This window comes from Impatiens glandulifera, chromosome 7 (genome assembly GCF_907164915.1).
Source record: "Impatiens glandulifera chromosome 7, dImpGla2.1, whole genome shotgun sequence".
NCBI classification, from domain to species: Eukaryota; Viridiplantae; Streptophyta; class Magnoliopsida; order Ericales; family Balsaminaceae; genus Impatiens; species Impatiens glandulifera.
The window spans coordinates 683,825-708,242 of NC_061868.1; the positions used below are offsets into that span (position 1 = coordinate 683,825).

General features: G+C 33.5%; 3 protein-coding genes across 5 annotated transcripts; all 3 read left to right on the top strand.

The window, feature by feature from the left end:
• Nucleotides 1-1,263: 1,263 nt before the first annotated feature.
• Nucleotides 1,264-8,818, top strand: LOC124946179 (probable UDP-N-acetylglucosamine--peptide N-acetylglucosaminyltransferase SPINDLY). The gene is made up of 12 exons (XM_047486749.1): nucleotides 1,264-1,469; nucleotides 2,689-2,905; nucleotides 3,057-3,149; nucleotides 3,224-3,325; nucleotides 3,417-3,584; nucleotides 3,669-3,757; nucleotides 4,496-4,617; nucleotides 4,713-4,894; nucleotides 5,439-5,723; nucleotides 5,810-5,957; nucleotides 6,330-6,755; nucleotides 8,152-8,818. The coding sequence occupies exons 1-11, from the start codon at nucleotides 1,318-1,320 to the stop codon at nucleotides 6,698-6,700; spliced, it is 1,929 nt and encodes a 642-aa protein (XP_047342705.1). The 5' UTR covers nucleotides 1,264-1,317; the 3' UTR covers nucleotides 6,701-6,755; nucleotides 8,152-8,818.
• Nucleotides 8,819-10,128: 1,310 nt separating this feature from the next.
• LOC124945854 (lysine-specific demethylase REF6-like) lies at nucleotides 10,129-17,678 on the top strand. Of its 3 annotated transcripts, none has more exons than XM_047486366.1 (7): nucleotides 10,129-11,148; nucleotides 12,160-12,238; nucleotides 13,027-13,094; nucleotides 13,201-13,351; nucleotides 13,744-14,366; nucleotides 15,513-16,043; nucleotides 16,360-17,678. In XM_047486366.1, the coding sequence occupies exons 1-7, from the start codon at nucleotides 10,284-10,286 to the stop codon at nucleotides 17,517-17,519; spliced, it is 3,477 nt and encodes a 1,158-aa protein (XP_047342322.1). In that variant the 5' UTR covers nucleotides 10,129-10,283; the 3' UTR covers nucleotides 17,520-17,678. The 3 variants fall into 3 exon arrangements, with proteins under 3 accessions (XP_047342322.1, XP_047342324.1, XP_047342323.1); XM_047486368.1 differs by having other exon boundaries at nucleotides 13,753-14,366; XM_047486367.1 differs by having other exon boundaries at nucleotides 15,516-16,043; nucleotides 16,360-17,677.
• A 968-nt stretch (nucleotides 17,679-18,646) lies between these two features.
• Nucleotides 18,647-23,961, top strand: LOC124945855 (zinc finger CCCH domain-containing protein 67-like). Its single transcript, XM_047486369.1, has 7 exons — nucleotides 18,647-18,831; nucleotides 18,915-19,398; nucleotides 19,472-19,531; nucleotides 21,702-21,821; nucleotides 22,257-22,520; nucleotides 23,061-23,360; nucleotides 23,427-23,961. The coding sequence occupies exons 1-7, from the start codon at nucleotides 18,737-18,739 to the stop codon at nucleotides 23,604-23,606; spliced, it is 1,503 nt and encodes a 500-aa protein (XP_047342325.1). The 5' UTR covers nucleotides 18,647-18,736; the 3' UTR covers nucleotides 23,607-23,961.
• The last annotated feature ends 457 nt before the right edge of the window (nucleotides 23,962-24,418 follow it).

Below are 24,418 nucleotides of genomic sequence, written 5' to 3' on the forward strand. Positions count from 1 at the left end.
GACATAGGTCGACAAGTGCTACATGTTTTGCAAAATTTAAGTTATGTATAATCTTCATTTGCATTTATAATTGGCTTTGTCATATTTGTATTCACTAAGTCATGTCACATTTTTGAGGAATCAAATTAGAAAAAAAAAGGTAATAACCATAGATTTACAAACAATGAAAAAAGAGAGTATATTTTAAGAGAGTTAATTAAATATTAACTAGATTTGAGTTATTTTTAGGACTACAATATATAAATTAAGCCTGAAACAAAGTTATACAAAGTAAAAACTGTGCAATCAATTAAAAAATGTGGATAAATGATTGTCTAAATCTAGATTTTGAAGTGAAAAATGATATATATTATTAAAATATTTAAGAAAAATATTATCTTATTTAAATTCATATTTAAACAGATATTTATTTTTATAAATTAATTATTTTATTTCTGTTCTAACTCAAATAAAAAAAAGGAAAAAAGCAAGTATTAGACACAAAAATATAAATATTTTTTTCTTTGCTCAATACACTAAATTTAAAAACTTTATTTTGTTATTAATTTTATTTTATTTTAAAAATTATAATTTACTCTTTTATTTAATACAAAACTTCTTATTTTGTATATTAATTTATTTTGTTACTATACACTCAATTACTAAAATGTTCAATTTTTATTTAAAGAACAATTTTGTAGATTTTTTAAATTAATAATATTCATCTCAAGATAATTTTATTTATACTGTATTTAGGGCTTATTCAATAATAATTTATTAGAATAATCTGTGAATTATTTTATAATTGTTTAATGATGTTAATTTTAAAAAAGTGATTATTTATACAAAAAAAATACTTTCATCTTTTTGAATATATTAATAATATTTTAAAAAAAGAATATAAAGTATTTTAATATTTTATTAGAGAATTGAATGATATAATTCATGAAATAATATTTAATTAATAAAATATATTAAATTTTTTTTTATAACTTTTAAAAACATTTTATCAAAATACACTTCTTCACCACTTATGTTATTTACATAAATAGATGATAAATATATCTATTAAATATATAGAAATTAAAAATACTATCAAAATTACTCTTAATCTTAATATAATGTTGAAAAATTATCATTATAAAAATAAAAGTTAATTTTATTTATAGATGGATAATAAATATTGAGATATAGCTAAATCTTGTAATTGATAAATTGAAAATAAAAAAGTGAACAATTTAAACCTTGTTTTCAACTTTTAATAATCACTTTATTTCTCCCTTCTCTCTCTATATCTGATATTGTCTGTAAACGGTTAGTTTTTGGTCACCGGAAAACATGGCGGAGCTACCGGCCACGGTCAAATCAGAAGTTCCTGCCGGCGAAGAGACTTCCAGAAGACCCGTCGTCATCTTGGCTGACCTCAACGTTGACCTGTCCGAGACCGACGCCCTAGATTCTTTTTCCGCCTCCGCTGCAGAGTTTACAAGGTCTCGCACAACTCTCTCCACCTCTTGCATTTCCTTTTGTTTAATTTGACATCAATTAATCGAAACTTGAAGAGAGATTGAGAGAGTTTATTGAAGTGAAATTGAAGGACATGTAAAAATTACACTTTCATTACAAAATATGTAGGGTTTAGGGTTTAATAACCTTTCTCTATATCTTTCTCTATTCACTTGTTCTCAGTGTTGTACTTTGTTAGCTTACTATAACTTTGTCTTGGAACCATATGATAATATAAATGATCAATTCATAGTAGCTCAAGCTGAATAAACCGTCCTCCACAATTTGAAGATTATGAACATGTTGAATCTCTTGATATATCCACTCAGACATCGATGAATTCCAACTTTTGGATCAATATTCCCAGTAAAATAACATCCCATCCCATGTCCTGTGGCTGTCAGTCTTCTTATAATCTAGAATATGACCATTAAAAGGTCTCTTCGAAATTTGACAATTGACTCCATTTTAAACCGATGTGATTTTAATCTTTCTTCTGTTAGGTGTTTCATTGATTTGAAAGAAATGGTTAGATGTGATGATCCTCTTGTTTATGTCTTTGTCATCTAATTTGGGAAACTTGATCTTGGAGAATTTGGTTGGTGTTTGATATCTTTGAATACCTTTATGATATGGATATATTCGACTGTCTTCCATAAATCGAGAAGACGGTGGTTCTTCTTATATAGTCAACTCCTACAAAGATGAAACAAAAACATCTTTCATCATGATACTTTTGTACTCAACTGATGAAATTTATGATGTATATTTTTGCTTTTGAAAATGAGAATTGATCCTGTTCAGTATCTCATTAAAATTTCCATAAATCTTTTCATTATTAATACACCAAATTTCTTTATTGCAATTTTTTTTCATTTTATATTTCTTGCTTTTATTATTTATTTTTTATTTTTTTTCTAAGTTGAACAAGAACAAAAATAGGAGATTATGGATTGCTTTATTTCCTTCTCCTTTTATTTCTTCTATTTTCGAAGTTGAACAAGAACAAAAATAGAAGGAGGTGGATTGGGACGACTTAGGGACTGTCGCGAGGATAATACCAATATACAAAACCTTAATTGGGCTGATTGAATCTTGAAGAGAAAAGGGGAAATCGAGAGAGCTCTTGAGAAAGGGAAGATTGAGAGAGTTTGAAAACTAGAAATCTAATCTTATTATTTAAAACTGTATTTTCCTTTATAGGTTATCCAATGTCGGAACTAGTCAATGTAAAATCATGTTAAGTAAAGACAGTGATATTGCTGAAGTTGAAGTTAAACCGTTAAAGAGAACGCCTAAATTTCGCTCCAAAGTTAACAAGGTAGAGGATTCTCTTGAATGCGGAGCTGATGCAGATGCTGATCATCATGGTCAGGGTGCTTCCTCGTCTCGTGAGGAAAAAGTTAGCAGCCTCAAGACAGTGAGTCTTCTAGAGATATCTCTCTTCTCCTCCGATTGTCTTTCAAAACCTTAGGCAGTAATTACATTCACTTTAGTGATGAGTCATTTCTACCAGTGCTAATGATCTTGAGTTGAACATCTGCTTGACTAACATATCTGAATGCATCCAGGGATTGGCACATGTTGCAAGAAAGATGCCAAAAAATGCTCATGCCCACTTCATACTTGGATTAATGTATCAAAGGATGGGTCAGCCACAAAAGGTAGGTTTTGATTTTTCTTTTGATGATCAGCTGTGATAATGCTTTTGACCTAACTGAACTCTAAATTGCTATAGGCAGTTTTTGCATATCAAAATGCAGCAGATATCCTACTTCGCTCGGAGGAAGAAATTGATCGGCCAGAGCTATTCTCATTGATTCAAATCCATCACGCACAGGTTGGGTCTTCCTTGATTATACTGTTCATTGTGCAAAGACATTTGGGAATACTTAGTGAAGCTAATTCAGTGTTTTTATGATCTATTTAAGTGCCTGCTGCTGGGAAACTCTGAAGACTCAATTTCAGGGAAAGAAATTGAACCCAAGGAGCTTGAGGAAATTCTTTGTAAATTGAAGGAGTCTATGAATTCAGATGTCCGCCAGGCTTCTGTTTGGAACTCTTTAGGCACAATTCTTCTGAAATCAGGGAGGCTGCAGGTGATAAACTTGCTTAGTCAGCAAATGTGTACATATATAGTTATTTCACCATCTAATATGAATTATCTTCTTCTTCTTTTCTAGAGTGCAATATCTGTCTTGGAAGCTGTACAAACTATTCTCCCTGACAACATGGATTGTTTGGCTAATCTTGGGATTGCTTATCTCCAAAGGTATCAAGCTACTGATCATGTCTCCTGATCATGTTCATCAATGTTAATTTTACTTTATTAATTTGTGCATTTATCAATAGTTTGTTAACAAAAAAATCATCTCTTTCCATGACGATTATGATTTTCCAAGTTGATGGAGATATAAAATCATTGAAAACAAGAAGTCAGTAGACAAAATACTTTAATATTCTTCCAAATTGCTTGGTGGCCAAAATCAGAGAAAAAAATCAAGCTGAAGTTTTCACTTAAGTATATTTTTACCTTCTATTTACTGCCATAAATTAAACTTGAGATCCCGAAAAGAATTCTAATATTGAGCCTATTTTGAGATTTGGCATATTCCTCGTCACATTGGAAAATCATCACAAACTAAAACTGAAAGTTTTTTTTTTTGTTTTTTTCGTTTAGTATATGATTGTTTTCCTTAAGATGATTCAAATTATATTTTTGATCATGATCCAAATTCTAGTGTTACTTTTGCTTCATTTGGTATAAAGATTATTTTCTTGAATTGATGAAGATTATTGTTTAGTTTTGGGTTTATTTGGTATAAAGATTATTTTCTAGATTATTATCCATATTATTTTCTGCATCATGATCCCATATTATTTTTTTTGGATCAATATTCAAATTATTTTATAACAAATGTAGATTTTCCGAAACATGAATGATAACAATAGGACATTCCCACCATTTTGTCTATACCATTTTTTAGTTAAATTACTTGTTCTCTTCCAGTGGGAATTTGGAGCTTTCAGAAAAATGTTTCCAAGATCTCATTTTGAAGGATCAAAACCATCCTTCAGCACTATTGAACTATGCTTCTCTTCTTTTGTGCAAATATGGATCAGTTGTTCCGGGTATGTACACGAACTATCTTCTGTCATTTTTTCCCTCCAAAAATTGCACATCTTAAGGAGTTTGTTATTTATTATAGTTTCATCTATTTTACCAGGTGCTGGAGCTAATGCAGGTGAACAGGCTTCGATGGATCAAGTAACGGCGGCCAATGTTGCAACAAAATGTTTACTAGCAGCAATTAAGACAGAACCAAAAGCATCTCATTTATGGGCAAATCTTGCTAATGCGTACTCTATGACTGGTGATCATAAAAGTTCTGGCAAGTGCCTTGAGAAGGTTTGCTCTTTCACAATCTCCTACATCTCTACCTTAAGTTATTAGTGTTTTTTTCTTTATGAATGTGGTAAATGCTATGCCCCACCAGTAACTCAAGTGGTGAGAGTATTAAAGTAGGGGATCATGTCATGCTGGTGGGATGCTGTGCTAACCTCTTCTTTGGAAAAACCTGGTCTCAACAAAAAAAAAAAAAAATTGCATGCCTTTTTTCCCTTATTTATAAGCCACACATTAGATCTTCTAAAAATGTACCAAGTGCTTTTCTGGAAACTCATTTTTGTCACTTCGAAAATTTTTGGCAGAAAAATGCTATTTACGAAATGTTCTGTGTAGAATGATCTGAAAATTTGTTAAAAAATAACTTTTTCCATCCACTTTTCACTTAAAAAGGTTTCATCCAGTTCAATCAGCCTCATTTTCACTTTTTACTTTGGCAATTTTCAAGTCATTGTGACAAAATAACACTTTCTAAAAAGGATCAATATTATGTGAATTTGTTTTTTTGTAAATCATTTTAACATGCAACTCTAAAAACTCTCTATAGGCTGCAAAACTTGAGCCCAACTGTCTACCAACTCGATATGCTGTGGCAGTTCATCGGATCAGAGACGCAGAGAGATCTCAAAATCCTTCCGAACATCTTTCCTGGGCTGGAAATGAAATGGCTTCAGTTTTCCGAGAAGGAGACTCACTTACAATTGACCCTCCAACAGCATGGGCTGGCCTCGCAATGGTTCACAAAGCCCAACATGAGATTGTGGCAGGTTTTGAAATTGAGCCAGCTGAGTTGATAGAAGTTGAAGAGCGTGCTATCTACAGCTTAAAGCAGGCAAGTGCAGTACCCTTCACAGTTCTGAGTGCATTGTTCAGTCATTTCAGATGGTAATAGTGTGTTTTTACTTCATTTTTCACTAGGCTATAGCTGAGGATCCAGATGATCCAGTTCAGTGGCACCAACTTGGTCTCCATAGTCTTTGTACTCAACAATTTAAGATAGCACAAAAGTACCTCAAGACTGCAGTTGCCCGGTCCAAGAATTGCAGCTATGCATGGTCTAACCTTGGTATATGCTACTAATAATCTCTTTAATATATTGTTAAAGATATTGGATATATTGTTGAAATGTCGTTATTGTAGGTTTGTTTCCACTGTTATTTTAGGGCTTGTTTGATCCCCTCATTTAGCCTATATAGATACATTACTCTTTATTTAATTTTTATGAGCAAAAGATATGTTACTCTTTATTATAATCACCTTTACTATCAATATGGTCCATTTTGTATACAAAAACGAATCCAGAGTTTATGTTTGGAAACTAAACTTAGTGGAGAGGTTCACAAATTTACAGAAAACAAATATTATAAATGTTTACAAAATTTTATGTATTTTGTATTTTAAAAATGATTATTTCCTTTTCCTTTAATACTTACAACAGGTGTTTCGCTTCAGTTGTCTGACGAGACAGCTCAAGCTGAAGAAGTGTATAAGCGGGCTCTATCCTTGGCAAAAGGCGATCAGGCACATTCAATATTTTCTAACCTGGGGAATCTGTACAGGCAGCAAAAGCAATTTGACAATGCAAAAGGAATGTTTTCAAAAGCGCTTGAACTGCAGCCTGGCTATGCGCCTGCTTACAACAACCTTGGTCTTGTATTTGCTGTTGAGGCTAAATGGGAGGAAGCTAAATACTGTTTCCAAAAGGCTCTTATTGCAGACCCGCTATTGGATGCTGCTAAGTCAAACATGGTTAAGGCTGAGGCAATGTGTAGAGTTTGTTCAGACTTAGCTTCTTGTCTCCTTGGGTGACTCAACTTTGCCAAAATATATAATGTTTATTGTCAAATCATCGATGTGGAAGAAGGTATGTTGCATATTCCCTAACATACTATTAGAAGTGATTACTATGAAGATATACATTTTAACATAATGCCATTTTTTCTAACTTTAAATCTAGGATAGAAGTTCATTTTTCTTCATGAACTTTGTGTAGGCTTGTTTTGCTTCCTGTTCTATTAAAAATTTCTTAGTTAAATTACTTTTAGCCATTTTTAAAAGTTCAGTAGCAAAAGCAAGCCTACCTATAGTTGAGGAAGCAAAATGAGGTACTTTCCTTAAATCTTAACCAGTAAATTCAAACTCAAGTTGTTAAAGGCTTCAAACGACTTTGTATGATGTCATATTATAAGGTGGGGTTGACATGGAGTGTTCCTGGAAGCAATAGGGATATGAAAGATGTAGGGAATTTCTCTCCTAATCAATCAAAGAACTGAAAAATCTAACAGCAAGAAACCAGAAAAACAACACAAGATTTGATATCGGAGTTCGACCCAAAAATGGTCTACGTGTCCGTCGAGCTCTGTTAGAAACTCGATTCCACTATCACAATCAAACGTTTCAGTTCACCTTTGTTCTTTATATATATCACTCACACATATATAAAATCTCTAACTATCTTGTGTGAATTACTCATTTATATATAAACAACTTGTCCTAACTAACTTAACAAACTTAAGCCTGGACACTTTATTTAATTGGGCCTATTTAATTGGGTCTATTTAATTGGGTCTGACCCATCAACTCAATATCAACAAAAGACATGAGTAAATGAGTTTAGAAATGCAAAGGAACAGACCCTAAAGAAAGAGGCTGCCTGTCTGCTACAACATATAGTAATAGGGTCTCTATGATAGGCGATAAAGGAAACTTTTTTGTTTTCTTTCATTATAACCCTTATTATTGGGAAATAATATCATTTTTTCACATCGAATCTCTGTTTATCGTTCACTTTGATTATAACGTACCTAGAGACCTAAGGCTCGTAGAAGAAATGTGGATGAGAAGAGAATGGTCTAACTTTTGAGATTAGATAAACTCGAGATTCAATAACACATACTCTACTATTCACAAGCTACTGACTTGCTCTATTAATTAGGGAAAGAAGCTCATTTTGCTTCCTAAACATGCATCAAAAGCCATTTGGCTATCTTGAACTTTTGAAAATCACAGAAATTATTCATGCAAAATCTTGTTTAACACGGATATTGTCTTGATATGCATTTTAGACATGAATTGAGATTAAGGAGATACCAAACTGTGTTGAGAGATGATTTAAGAAGTTAACATAGTTACATTTTTTATGAGTACATACAAAAAATGAGCATTTGATTCATGTTCAGGAAGCAGAATGAGCTTAGTATTTACTAATATACATCCCAACATTTGGAGATCTTATTATTTTGTGACTGTCTTTGTCTCAGGCAAGATAATCAGCTATCTCTGATGATAATATGATGCCGAAACAAAAGTCTGTGTAGACAATCCTTTTTTCAGTGCGAATTTGGCGGAGATATCAACCGTTCACTCAGAATCTGATCAACGATCATGCTTTAGCCAAACCGAGACATTAAGTGAAAGTGGAAGACTACCAATGTAGTCCAAATGATAAAGTAATGGCAAGAGAAGTCTCAATTGCTCATCAAACTGGTTATTATTTTGGATCCATATCAGTCTTTCTATCCTCTTAATCATGGATCGGTCTGATAACCCCCAAAGTATGAGCTGATAATCGATCCTTGGAGGCACGAGAGAAGGGTTTGATGCGGCATCTCCAACTCTTGAAGCCGCCACAGTAGAGAAGGGCTTGCCAAACACAAAATCTCCTCTTCAACCGATTTGAAAACTGGTATTTTGTTACAGGTTTTTAGCACGGTCACATTGAAAAATTGTCTTCATTAAAAGTGAAAGTGTATCTTTTTTGTTATGTATTTGTTATGAATTGTGACTATTTAAGATGAAACATCCATTTGGTATAAATTTAGCACTGATTTTTTCTTTAGTTTTAATTTATGCCACAAACTCTTTAGTTCTTGTTTGAATTTGAGCTGTAAAATAGAGAAATGCAATGGTTAATTATTTATTTTATGAGATTGATATTTTAATTTATTCTTTTTAATTACTCTATAGTTGAAATCATGTATTCTCTTAAACTTTTCATATCAATAGGAATATAGACCACATTATTATTTGGAATAATTAAATTATTTAATTTATAGATTCTTTTTGTTTATTTTTAATTAATGTTATGTTACAGTGTTAGAAATTATTTGGAAAAAATGGGATTATAATTTTGATCTTATTAGCATTTCTTTTTATTTTCTGTTATTCTTGTTTTTAATCTGTAATTCTTTTAACGGATGTTATGTTTTTTTCCGTTACTTCTTCTCCATTTTTCAAACTAGATTGCATTTTTTCGGCTCTCATTTTTTTGGGTTGGTTTAGAAAGTTTGTTATGTTTGTGTTTAGGTATTAGTTGATATGTTTATTGTTTTTAATGATTTAATTATATCACATGCGTTGTTTATTTTGTTGCATATATATTAACAATGTGTTTTATTTTTTCATTAAGTTAGTGGAAATCCTAGTGGCATAAAAGTAATTTTAAAGGAAGTTAACTGTCATTTTCGGAATTTAATCCCGAACCAATTAGAACAGAATATCATAAAACAAATTATAAAAACAAAACCCACCTAGAAAGGAAATTTGATGAGATTGACACTGGGTTATTTGAAAAAAGAAAAGAAAAGTTGCAAGCGCATAAAAAAAAAAAAAAAAGCGCTGGTGACACTTATAATTCTTTTCGGACGATTTTGTCCGTGTCGCAAAACGTCCACAATTGCGAGACGCAATCGGTATTCGCGAGACGCAATCGGTATTCGCGAGACCTTTTTTTTTTTTGAAAAAAAAAAAATCCGTCTCGCGATTGTCAGGTGCGTTTCGCGAATGCCGGGTGCGTCTCGCGAAAGTAATAAAAAAAGTTCGTCTCACAATGAGGACATTTTCGTTAAAAAAATAAAAGTGTCACTAACATTTTATTTTTATGCGCTGACACTTCTTGCAAATACCGTGTCATTTGCTCTAATTATATTTAGTTATTTATTTTTACATTATTATAATATTTTTACTTATTTATTAAAATTTATAAATTTTAATTATTTTAATTATTTTCTTGATGTAACAAGAGAAATCGTTATACTTTTAATGATCGTATCGTAAAATCGGTAGAGTTCAGAGAAGTTAATCGTTCATATCGAAAATTTACAAACATACATGATATCTTATTCCAACTAAAAAAAAGTTTTTAACTTTTTATTAATGATTTTTTACTCTTCACTCTCTCTCTCTCACACACTCCTCTCCCCTTCCCCTGCTCTCTGTCCAAATTTCATTGATTCTCTCTTTCCCCTGCTAAAGAAAACAAAGCAGAGGAACTGGGTTTAGAGAGAGAGATAGAAATGGCGAATATAATCTCAAATCCTTCATGGACTCTAAATGATGCTCTCCGATCTCACTCATAAATGCTTACAATCTCGTTCTACAGAGCAATTGAACAATGTCATCATCATCATCGGCAGTTACAGCAGAGCCTGGAAATATTGAGGTTTTTTCATGGCTCAAAACCCTACCTATAGCACCTGAGTTCTATCCAACTCTATCAGAGTTTCAAGATCCAATTGCTTACATTTTCAAGATCGAGAAAGAAGCATCCAAGTATGGAATATGCAAAATCATTCCACCGGTTCCACCTCTGGCTAAGAAAACTATAATTACCAACTTGAATGCATCTTTATCAGCTCGTTCGACTACTTCAAACCCTAAATCATCTCCCACGTTCACCACAAGGCAGCAGCAGATCGGGTTCTGTCCGAGGAAGCATCGCCCAGTTCAGAAGCCGGTATGGCAGAGTGGGGAAAATTATACTGTTCCTCAGTTTACTGCTAAGGCGAAGAGTTTTGAGAAGAGTTACTTGAAGAAGATCCCTAAGAAGACTCTTTCGTCTCTAGAAGTAGAAACCCTTTACTGGAAGGCTAATGGGGATAAGCCTTTCTCTGTTGAGTATGCTAACGATATGCCTGGTTCGGCATTCGCTCCTGTAAGTGTTAAAAAGTATGGAAAAGAAGCAGGGGATTCGTTGACTGTGGGGGATACTGCTTGGAATATGAGAGGTGTCTCTAGGGCTAAAGGTTCTTTGTTGCGTTTCATGAAGGAAGAAATTCCTGGGGTGACTTCACCAATGGTTTATATTGCAATGATGTTTAGCTGGTTTGCTTGGCATGTGGAGGATCATGACCTGCATAGCTTGAATTATATGCATATGGGGGCAGGGAAAACTTGGTATGGCGTGCCTAGGGATGCTGCAGTAGCTTTGGAAGAGGTGATCAGGATGCAGGGTTATGGTGGGGAGATTAATCCTCTTGGTGAGTTTTGAACATACTTCAGTTGCCCTCTGTTTTCGGTGCTTCACTTAGGGTTCATGGATTATTAATCTTGTTATCGATAAAAAAATAATCTTTCCCTAGATAGAAATTGTTTGGTATTACCCTACTGACAATTTGGATGTTAAGTTTAGAAGTAAGCTGATGAAAATTAGAACTTTTTTAGGGCAGCCGAGATTTCCTTGGCATGTACAAAGTTCTACAGTTTGGCTGAGGATATTGAAATACCATTAACATTATGTGTCGGGCCACAAAGCTTGTGGAGCCTATTTTAGGATATGATCTATTGTTTCTCAGGATGAAACTTATATGCATTGCTTCATTCAACATCTATGGCCTCATTGCAAACACTCATTGTATTTATTTTGTTTCTTTACCGGATGAGAAATTACAAAAACTTTTTGAATCTGTTATTCGATCATTTTCACAAATAATATTTTCTGATATGCCAAAGTTTAGTTTTCTAACATAATCTCATCCAAATATGTTTCTGGATTCAAAATTTTTGTATCAAGGTGTTTTCAAATGGGATGGTAAGATTTATTAGATGATTTATCACATACAACTTTCCTCACAGAAGAAATTTGGTCCTAAGATAAAATTGGATAAAATCAGTAGCTGCATTTTCTGTAACCATCTGACACAAAGAGAAATGATTTTAGAAAATTGCAATGTTGGTTACAGGACCTTGTATGTTTATTTGAGTTAAGTTCATCTTATAACAACTGTCACATAATATCACTTAATTATTTAGATTCTACTCACATTAAACTGTAAAATTTAGCTTAATTTGGTAAGCTTTGAATGACTTATCTCAATAATCTAGTTAGAGCATCCAAAATACAACTTTTACCTTGTAAATTAATCAACTTACATCATGATAAGGGTAAACTAGTCGTTAAGTACTATACCGACACTACTTCCACTTTTTATCTAATCAACTTACATAACAACTATTTAAACTTAATTGTGTTCATGATATGTTTCTTCCAGTGACTTTTCATATCCTTGGTGAGAAGAACACAGTGATGTCACCAGAAGTACTAATTAGTGCAGGGGTCCCTTGCTGCAGGTAAATTCTGTTCATTGTTTTGTTTCTCTTTGCTCTGTGTTGTGTATTAGTTATGATATCTTAATAATATCACTTGCCTTTGAAATAAATACTTTTATTACACTCTCGTAATCAAGATATTGTTTTTCAAGATAAATAAGGAAAAAAATTAAAAGAGGGGCGAAATACAAATTATCTTTTTTCTTCAATTATATGTCAAGTTGCAAGTCCCCCATTGAAAGCACTTGTTATTTCCATTTCGTATACAGAAACACAAATAAATTTCTGAATGTGTCTCTCATTATATCTAGTTTCCAAACATTTCTCTATGTGTAGACGTATCGAGATACGGAAACATAAACGATAAGTGTTTCCAAATTGGTCACATAAACAATAAGTGTTTCCACGCAAAGCAATTCTAAACCACGAAGTTCAAGGATAGAATGAAGGGTGAGGTTCTTCCGCCAAAAACGAAAAAGATAAAATGGAAGGGTGACAGTGAAACCCGAATAGGATGAAATGAAAAGGAATATGGACTATTCTTCCTTCCTTTGAATCTATGAAAGATTCCCTTTCTTGTGGACTATGCTTTTTCTTCTGGTCTTTGTGTGATTCAATAAGAAAACAAACATTAGGATCCCATTCAGTAGAATTGTCTTTACATTGCATTTGTCATTGATAAAAATATTGCTGAAATTAGTCCAGTACACTATTTATGGTCTAGTAAGTATCCTTTAGGGTAAAAATTGCATCTATGTATACCCTGCATCCATGTGTTCTCACCCAATTTCATCCTCTTCTATGATCAGATTGGTGCAAAATGCTGGGGAATTTGTTGTCACATTCCCTAGAGCATATCATTCTGGTTTTAGTCATGGTTAGACATCTCCTACTGTAATTTCTTAGACTTATTCTTTTTCATAACAATCGTAAAAGTTATATATTGTCTTACTCTGTTGCCTATGGCATCCGTTTCATTGCAGGATTTAATTGTGGAGAGGCTGCTAATATTGCTACCCCCGAATGGTTGAGATATGCAAAAGAAGCTGCAATTCGTAGAGCATCAATAAATTCTTCACCTATGGTATCTCATTGCCAGTTACTCTATGACCTTGCACTCTCGTTATGTTCAAGGTGAGCGACATGCAAAACTTTTCTTTTGTTTCATGACATGACAATTTGACTGAAATGCTTCTTAGACACATGATTACATTCTCATAGTTGTAGAGGATTTTGCTAAACTATTAAATATTTGGTTGTATCCATCCAGGTAGCTCAAGTGGTAAGAGTATTTAACTTCACACTAAAAGCACCTTAATTAAAATGGGGAACATATTGTCGGATGCTGAACTAGACTCCTCCATGTAAAAAAGTCTGGTCTCAAGAAAAAAAGAATATGGTTGTGCTGTTAAACATTTCACTTTCTCCATTATCAAACTCAATGAACTAGACTTTCATCAAATTACATCTGACACAGTTTATACAATCTATGTATCAATGTTCTCCCTTATTGATTTGATAAATAGGATTTCCAGGGAAAGCAATTCTGAACCACGGAGTTCAAGGCTAAAGGATAGAAAGAAGGGTGAGGGTGAAACCCAAATCAAAGAGCTTTTTGCGGAGGATGTTATAAGGAATAATGAATTGCTCCACATCCTTGGGCAAGGATCATCTATTGTGCTTCTTCCCCAGAATTCCGTGGATGATGTTGTGGATTCTACTTTAGAAATTGCTTCCCAGTTCAAGGAAAACTCTGGGTTGTCCTTTGGTTTGTTTAGTTCAATAGAAGAAACAAAGAGTGCTGGAAGCTTAGTCTCTGACAACTTCATGCTGAACACGAAAATGGACGCCAATAAATTGTCAGGTCTTTGCACCTTTACTTCTCCAACTGAGAAACCTGAGAATGAAAGAGAAAGAACTGCTCAGGGTAATAAGTTATCTGATAAGGGATTGTTTTCCTGTGTAACATGTGGAGTCTTGAACTTTGCTTGTGTTGCCATTGTTCAACCTAGAGATGCTGCAACTCGACACTTCACGTCAGCTGATTGTACCATCTTTAGCAATCGAGACACTTTTTCTGGTTCAATTAGTAGTGATGGTATTCATTGTGCCACTCCTTCCAACTCTCGTGTGCTCAAATCATGTTCTGGTATGTTCCTTAACATCATTCCGTGGTTTATTCTTATTTTCCCACAAGGTTGATTTCTTTATTTATTCTGTTAACAAGAAAATAAATATTGATAAACTAAAGGAAAATATCTAAATATGTAAGTTGATTTGATAAAATGTGGAACTAATATCGAGAATGTCATTAAATACTATTTTACCCTTATAATGATGTAATTTGATAATCATTATAAGGGTAAAATATACATGGACCTTTTTTAAAAAAAATGATGTAATTTGATAAATTTTCAGGAGTTATAGTTGTCTTTTCCTCTTACTATGTTATCAAGTTAAGTCATCCATACTTTACCAAACTAAGACATGTTTTTTTAGCTTAAGTTGAGCTGATTTAAATAATTAAGTGATTTTAAATATCAATTATCGAATGAATTCAAATAAGCACTTAATCATTTAGATTAGTTTGTGTAATAGATGTAAGGTTTATAAGAGAAATGAGATGAGAACCAAGAGAATAATATAGATAAGAGTGGATAGCCTAAGCTAGAGATGAGAAACTGTTTGTCTTTCAACATCTGATTGTATTTATCCCAGCCACTCATCTATTTATAATAGAACTAACAATATGTAATTAACTATAGTATTCTACTAATTAGGCTAGGTTCGACCCATATGATCAGGCCCATCATGACCTATATCTGTTACAGTTTGATGAAACTTAAAATTAAGTGTTGAATGAGTTACTTCTCTAAAATAAATGTTGAATAAACTATATGAAGATATTTATATTTTAAGTATTTGATATGTAAGTAGATTTAAAAAATATGGATCAAATTCCGGGAAAGTATTTAAAGACTATTTTCCCCTTTATAACGATGTTATTTGATTAAGTCAGAAGGCTTAACATTGTCTTTTGGACGTTCTTACTGTAATACCGAGTTAAGCCTATCTATATTTTACAGAATTAAGCCAAACTTTTAGTTGAATTTAAATAATTAAGTGATTTCAAATAACAGTTATTAAATGAACTTAATTCGAAAAAACATTTAATTATTTACTAAGAGACAAACTTTGTTAAATGCAAATAATTTGAAATAAATGTCATTCTAGGAATTGGGATTAGTTGATAAAGTTCCATAATCTGACACCACAACTTATCTGTACTATAAAGCAGGACGGGTGGATAAAAATGTTCATGGTGGCTTGTTTGAAGTTCCAATTCAAACGATTGAGAAATTGGAATCAGCAGATCAAAATGAAGGTGTCATCTCAAATCTTAAAATAGAAACAGCCTCCACTGCCCTCGGACTATTGGCTTCCGCTTATGGAAACACATCTGACTCTGATGACGAGGAACGAGTTGAAGTAGATGTTATTCTTTATGATGATAAAGCGAAAGTCAGAGACCTCTCACCCAAAAGTGAACATAACAAGAGTCATAGTGAAGATCTTAACTGCTATTTTGAGGTTGATGTTAACAGTAGTAGCATTCAAAAAGAATCTAATATTGTTGGAACTACGGTTATGCCTCATACTACAAATTCAACCTTGACATTTGAAAATGCATCTGGGCCTGTTACTTTAGGGTCCAATGATGAGGATTCTTCTAGATTGCACGTCTTTTGTCTTCAGCATGCTGCAGAAGTAGAAAAACAACTTCGCCCACTTGGTGGATCGCATATATTGCTTCTCTGTCATCCAGGCAAGTCCTAACTCCTAATATATATTGTCTTTTGGCCTAACCTCTCTTCAACACTATACATTTATTTTTATGTTCAAATATCCATGTTCTTTCTTCTATTTGTATTTGTTTGTGGTAACTTAGGCTTGTTTGATGTGGTCTTATCTAGAAATAATCAGATTATTTGGATCAAATAACCTAAAGCCCCCCTTAGTACTTGAAAAATATTGAAATGATTTGATGTTACAAGTAGGATTTTGGATATATTATGGAAATTGTTTTTTTTTTCTGTTGTAGCTTATGATGTGATTCTTGATGTATATTAAAAAATATGCAGACTACCCAGAACTAGAGGCAGCTGCAAAGGAAGTGACAGAAGAAATGGGGATTGATTACATCTGGAATGAGATGGCTTTCAGGGAAGCAACCGAAGAAGATGAAGAGAAGATACAATTAGCTTTAGAAAGCGAGGAATCTCTACATGGTAATGGGGACTGGTCTGTAAGACTAGGCATCAATCTTTACTATAGTGCAATTCTCAGCCGCTCTCCTCTCTACAGCAAACAGATGCCCTACAATACCATCATTTACAAAGCATTCGGTCGTTCTTCCCCATCATCTACTCCGACGAAACTCAAATTTTACGGGAAAGGGTCGTCAGCTAGACAAAAAAGGATAAAAATGGCGGGGAAATGGTGCGGAAAGGTGTGGATGTCGAATCAGGTCCATCCTTTGTTAGTAGAAAAGGATTCAGAAGTAGGAGAAGAACATGAACAAGACCAACCAGAAGAAGAAGAAGAATTAGAAGAAGAAGAAGAATTAGAAGAAGAAGAAGAATTAGAAGAACAAGAAGAAGAATTAGAAGAACAAGAAGAGGAAGAACAAGAAGATGATGAAGATCAAGAGCAAGAAGAAAGAAGCTTTTATGCTTGGGGAAGACCTGAAATGAAACTCGTGAAGAAGAAAAGTGTTGCTAATGAGATCACAACATCCTCTTCTACAAGGAGAAGTGCAAGGAAGAGGAAGCACGAGGTAGTAGAAAGTAGCGTTCCTTTGAGAAAAGCTCCGAAACTGTCAGTTGTGAAGTCAGAACCGAAGAAACGAGCAATCGTGAAGAAGATAAAAGGAACCGTGGTTGAGGAAGGAGAATACGGATGTGATATCGAAGGGTGTACAATGAGTTTTGGGTCAAAACAAGAGCTTGTTTTGCACAAACGAAATATCTGTCCTGTAAAGGGATGTGGAAAGAAATTCTTCTCACACAAGTATCTAGTTCAGCATAGACGCGTACACGATGACGATCGACCATTGAGGTGTCCTTGGAAAGGGTGCAAGAGGACTTTCAAGTGGGCTTGGGCTCGGACTGAACATATAAGGGTTCATACAGGCGAACGACCCTATGTTTGTGCAATCACGGGATGTGGGCAGACTTTTCGGTTTGTTTCTGATTTCAGTAGGCACAAGAGAAAAACCGGTCATTCATCAAAGACTGGCTAAGGCTAAAATGACCAATTTATTCTAGTTAGTTAATATGGAAGATGTTTAGAGATGTTCCCTATTGGAGACTCATTTGTTTTAATTAACATTTATGAAAAATCTTAACCAGATATAACGGTTCATACAGGCCGAACTCCTAACTCATAATCTAGTCTTTCACATTTGTATCATTTTTTTTACCTCTATTAAAATTATATCATAATCTGGACATTCCTAGTTCCAATTGCTAGTAAATTAGGGTTAAAGTTATATAAAAACGAGATTTTATTTTTAACGGTTTTCATTTAAACACTAAAACCTATTATCTACGTGATATTTAAATAAATAAATAAATATTAATATCACTAATTTAATTATCGATTTTAAAAAATTATAGTTAAAATTTTTAATTCGTTTAAATTCGATAGTTAAATTAGTGAGTTGAATTATTTTATTTATAAATTTCACGTAAATAATAAGTAACGACGTTTAAAATCGTTATGATAAAACATCGTTAACTTTAAATAATAAAGAGCCTCAAATTGACAATTCGACCCATATATAAGAATAGCTATGCTATGGGTAACAAAGTTGGGAATATGACGTGATCGGAGTAGGAAATAATAATAAATAAATAAATTAATTAAATGTTTGGAACAGAGATTTTCAAATCATTTTTTTTAAAATTTATTATTAAATTTTTTAGACATAATTTTGCAGGCTATGTTTGTGACTTTATTTTCGTTATAACTTCGTAACTTAAATCATTTCTCTATAAGAGTCAGTATCGGTTTGTTAACTGAGAATTCTTGAATTAGATTTTCGGACATATTTTTTTAAAATTTATAATTTAAAGTTTCTTAACGTTAAAATTACACCAAATATAATTTTGTCTTTAACGATATAAAACGTATATTTTTATCTAAAATGGTTACAAAACTTAATATATTTTTTTTATTAAATATGATTATTTGGTTAAGGATAATAATCTATTCTTCCTATTTTATCAAATCTAAAAAAATAAAAAAAATAAATATCACTTTTTAATAACTAAAGTTTATAGTTTAATAATTAATTTGATTTGTTTGATCATAATATAATACAGACAGTCCGATATATACGCGTCGTTAGGGTCTAGCCAGCCTATGTCATATTTGCTTCCGTTGGCGCTCTGAAACTGTTCGTTTCATTTCATCAATAACTTCTTGATTTAGGGTTTGTATTGTAGCAGACCAACAATGGAAATCTCTCAAGAGAAGAACAACACCACCACCACCACCATTGCCTTCAACAACCTTTCTGATGACTCTCTACAAGCACACCACAACTCAGGGTTAGGGTTTCACTTTACTACTGCTCTGTTGTTTCTCATCACATTCTTAACCACCCTTCATCTCTCTATAATGATCTTTACAGGAACATCGCCGATGAAGAGATTCAGAATCGATTTGTTCACGACAAAAGCCCTGAAACAGGGGAAATTTCTGAAGAGACAGCGTTTAAGAATTTGAATTTGGAGGAGAGGGATAGTAAGAGTCAGGAGAAAACTGTGGCAACAGGTGAAGATGTTGATGAAGTAAAACTCTATAGTGATGTTTATGACGATGAAATGTATCAAAAGGAGATGATTGATAACGGAATTGAAGGTTCTGAACATCGTGGTGATGATGATAGTGACGTTAATCTGACTGTTCAACCGGATGAAAATGATAACCCTGAAGAGGGGGTTAATAGAGAAGAAGAAGTTGTATCATTGTTAGCGTCTAATAGTGGGAAATACAGAAGGCCAACTTTTCCTGTTCGTCTTGATGCGGAAGATTGTGCATTTTATATTCGAAATGGGACTTGCAAATTTGGGTCGAGTTGCAAATTCAACCATCCTCCTTGGAGGAAAAACCAGGTTATTGTTTGTTTACTTAGTTTGTTCAGATTTTTCAATGATGATCTCTGATTATGTGTTTTTCACAAGGAAGGCTGCAAATGATAGGAGAAAGGAAGCAAGTACTGACAGGCCTGGACAAACTGAATGCAAGGTTGTCACTTTGATTAAGGCATTGCAATTATTGTTAACTGCAAGTTGTTAATGGTATACTTTGATGAAGTTGAATTAACTTTTAACTGATTTGAGTCTGTGGTTAATGTTTTCTAAGCCGGAAGGTCGTTTGTTCGATCCTACTTGATGAGTTTCAAAAATTAACTGATAAACAAATTTAAATCATGTGACTGAGACAAAGTAGTTTACTATTATTTATCTACTCAGCTTGAAGTTACTATGCTCTGACTTAATGCCTTCCAGAAATATATAATTGTTCTTCCATATGCTACGATTGTAAGTAGTAGGGCAGAGTTGAGGTATGATTTTAAATATAGTAAAATGGTATGACTGTCAATAGTTTTAGTGAATATATATAAATAGGGTAGAACCCTATATTGAATAAGTCGAGTCTCCTCCTCATCTCTTGTATTCTCCTTGGTCATTCTATCTTCTCACCTCAATTTCTTACTCTCTCCCTAAGAAATATAGGAAAAGCGTAACACTGTATTTAACCATCAGATCAAGTTCTGCTCAAATTCGCATATCTCAATTGACATTTGTTTTAGTTTCCTCTTACAAGCCTGTTCATCTAGCTTTTGTCATGTAACTTATTTATAATGTTAGGTAGTTTTCCTAACATGAGATCAAGATACCATCATATTCATATGCTCCACAATGACATACATACGGTCGAGTCTCTTAGAACTCACGAGGAACATTATGGATTCTTGGTTATGCATTTTGGATTGATACCTTCTACATTCCAAAGTTTGATTATATCCATATTTAAGGCATATTTGCAAGGGTTTGGTTTGTGTTAGTATTCTTTGATGATATGCTAATCTACATTAAGATCACATGGCTCACCTAAACATCTCCTTCGACATGCACTCTGCTTTAACTATATAGTCTATATGATATCATGTTAGAATATATATCTGAACAGGATTAAGTTAGAATTATAGTTTTAATATATTCGGATAAATAATTAGTTTCTTAGTTATGTGGGTGTAATTATGCATACTCTACTAAACATAGCTACTCCAAATGGTTAGGGGGTAATGGTTATCTAATAGAAACTCATGTAAACTGTAAAGTCTATATAATGGGTGCTACCCTTGGAATAAAGACAACACATTAGCATTCTAAATTTTGCATGGTATCATAGAGGGTGTATGTTCTATTTTGACTAGGCTTTGGTACTACTGGTTAGTAGAGATTTAAGATGGAGTGGGATTTGTACTATTGCACAGTTAGTAAAGGTTTCAAATGGAGTGGGATCTAATACCTTTGGATCTGAAGAGGCGCCTTTTATTGGTGGATCTAGAAAATTGTTTGAAAGTGATTCACAATGTGTAGAATCCTAAACACAATGCAAGAAAAGAACACAAGTTAGGGACACAAAAAAATGAAGTCTAAGTTTGAGTCTAGACTAATTTAGGGTATCTTGATGTAACTTGCGGGAGGTTCAAGGTGTTTAGTCTATTTTGGTTGTGGCTTAAATAGTTGGGCAGGCATTAGTGAAGAATCAGACAGGGAAGAGGATAAAGAAGACTGGGATACAAACAATGGTCTGGAGTATGCTAACTTGTAGTTCACAAAATAGTGCAAGGAGGTTTGGCATTGCAAGGTACCTCACGGTGAGGGGAACTCAACAAAATGGGTTGGTAGAGAGGATGAATAAGACCTAACTTGAAAGAGTGAGATGTATGCTATCCTTGCTTTTATCAAAGGCATTTTATGGGGAAGCAGTGTCCACAACTTGTTACTTGATCAACTATAGTTTAATTTCAAGACACCAATGGAGGTATGGGGAGATAGCCTTCATACTTATACTAATATATATAGCTATCACTATTTACTCTCTATCCTATAACTTTGGCCTATAAACAATGTGTTTGCACATAAAATACTCTAGTATTGGATAAATCAAAATCTGTTGGAATACATTAGATCTAGCACATGGATCCCATAGAGCATCATTTATTTTCGTTGATTATATGAAGCTTATCCTTCAGGAGGATGAAATCCTTTATACCCAGTTTTTAGATGTTTTAGCCTTTTATTTTCCTAATCTGATCTTCAAGTAGGACGCTACACATTCTGTAATATTTGTTTTTTTATATCACTATATGCTGTCTTACCGTACTTGTATTAGATGATTGCAGTATCATATGAAGGCTGGTGGCTGTAAATATGGAAATACTTGCAGATATAACCATAGTGGTGGAAGGGCTCCCATTGCTCCTATTCTTCAGTTCAATTTCCTGGGCTTACCTATTCGTCTGGTATTGATATTGGGTTCATAATAAATCAATAACTGCTATTATTCTATTTTCTTTGTGGCACTAAATCAACGTCCAACTTTTTAAATTTTTTTATGCTAGGCTTATAATCACCGGATCAAGTCACTCCTAGAAAGTACTGAGCCTATTTGGTATCATGATTCAGAAAAAAAATACATTTGCTGTGTTCTCCAAAAGTCACATTCATCTATAAAATAATTTGGACCATCATTTTTATACCAAATGATACATAAAATCACACTAGAATCTGGTCTAAAAAATATACGAGATCATTATTCAGAAAATCTTATACTAAATTAAAAAATATTACTTTAAGTTTCATTTTGAACAATTCTCGAATCGGACCGCAATTGTGACACAAAATAGCAGTTTCTAAATAATCTAAATTTTGTTCTCAGAAAGTTGTGTACATTGCAGGAGGAGAAAGATTGTCACTACTACATGTGTAATGGGACATGCAAGTATGGATCTAACTGTATGTTTAATCACCCTGATCCGTCTGCACAGGGAAGTGAACCCCATTCTGGCTACAGTACAAATGGATTTCTTCCATTGCAAGGTGTCTCTCAGCCATCTGTGTCTTCTTGGTCATCAGCCAGAGCACTGAATGAAACTGGTCCGATGCCCATCATGTTTTCTCCAACCCAACTTTCGACAAGTGCTCAATGGGGTGGTTATCAGGTAGGTACTTTTTCTCTTGCAAATGGAAATCTAATGTAAAAACCAATTCTGTTTTGATTCATATGTAGAATCTTTGCCTACTAAGTAATCGGTTTAAACATATTCTAGAGATAGCAAAGAAATAGGAAGTTACTTATCACATAAAATAATTCTGTTTTCATTTTTCTTTCTCTCCCTCAATGCTATTTGGCAAATGGCTCCATTACTCCATATCATATGATTATTCATCATATAATTTATTTCTTCTCTATTTTGACATATGCCACTATGCGATCCATCTTTTCTCTTATCATATATTTCAGTAGTTAAACCAGGACCTTGTTTGATCTGGGTTTCATTTGAATAACTCAGTTTGATCATCCTATCAAAATTACCAAGTTCATTTTTAAGGTACAATGACACTAATGACATTACCTTTATAAGTAATAGGGTTAAGATAAATTGGAGGGCAGTTTGGTTGATGATTTGAAGAAGTGAATAGTGTTATTTTCAAATAAGCAGCCACATCAAACAAGGCCCAACTGTTTTATATATGTACAGGCAACCTCCGCCTACCCAACAGCAGCAGGTGATAGGAGTTTGTCCGGTCAGGCAGGTTTTGCTCTCAACAACAGTCCAATGGCTGAAACCACCAATAGCCTCATGTATAATAAACAACCACAGATTGTACCAGATGAATATCCAGAACGGCCAGGCCTACCTGAATGCAGTTATTTTATGAAAACAGGGCAGTGTAAATACAGATCAGCTTGCAAGTTTCATCATCCAAAGAATAATCAGACTATTCCAAACATAACATCTTCTGGCGTTCTCAGTGAAAAAGGATTGCCACAAAGACCTGTAAGTTTTCTCTTCCTTATATGACAGATATATAGGCAGTAATAATTTGAGTTTTTTTTTACTCAGGAGAAACCTATTTGCACTCATTATGGCCGCTACGGTATATGTAAGTATGGACCTGCCTGTAAATATGATCATCCAGTAAACTACACTCCTTCAGCCTCTATGACTGGACATGTTCCTCCATCAACGACTGTTGGGAGTGCAAGTGGAAGTGGAGTCGGGGATGGAATTCCCCGCGTTTGATGAAGCTCTTCTTCAGTGTTGAGTTTAACTGACCATAAACCAAGCCAAGCCAAGCCAAGCCAAAAGGATTGTGGTGTTAAACTATATCCTCCCTAAGTTATCGCCTATTGTTCTTCTACAACAGTCATAAATTTGGGACATGTAAAGTTTTGTTTTTTTAAGAAGTTAGTAATAATCTAATGTTGAATGTTTCTAACATTATACTAGGTTGTTCCATCTTTATTTTTTCTCACTCCTGGGTTTGTTTCAACTTCTAAAAGTTGCTTCATGAAAAATATTGACATTAACATGAGCAAGGAAGTGTCTGTTTGATCATTTACCACATTGATTATATTGAATCTAATTACACTCTTCAGTTTTTCGGTGCAAAAATTTAACTGATTCGCTATAAGATACTCTGATGTATATATCTCTATGAAGAGATTTATGCAGGTTCATAGGTTGAAGAAAGCCTGTGTAGTATTTACTTCCCTTCAACATTTACTTTGTTTATATTTTACATATTACTTGTTTATAGTCATTGTTTTATTTCTACATGGTATCATAGCGTTTTTGAGCTCTTTCTTGACGGTTTCGTCATTTTAAAAACTCACTTAATATTTCGGCCGAATTTGTCTGTATTCATGTCTTAACATATTTTTGTTCAAAAATTATCATTTTTCACTTCCATCTAGCGACCTTAATGATCCAAAGTTAACTCGTTATCATCAACATTCAGCTACACCAGTGGCGGACCCAGAAATATTTTCTTGTGGGGGCTAAATACCTAATAACGTAGCATTTTTTGGTTATCAAATAAATGAATTTTTTAA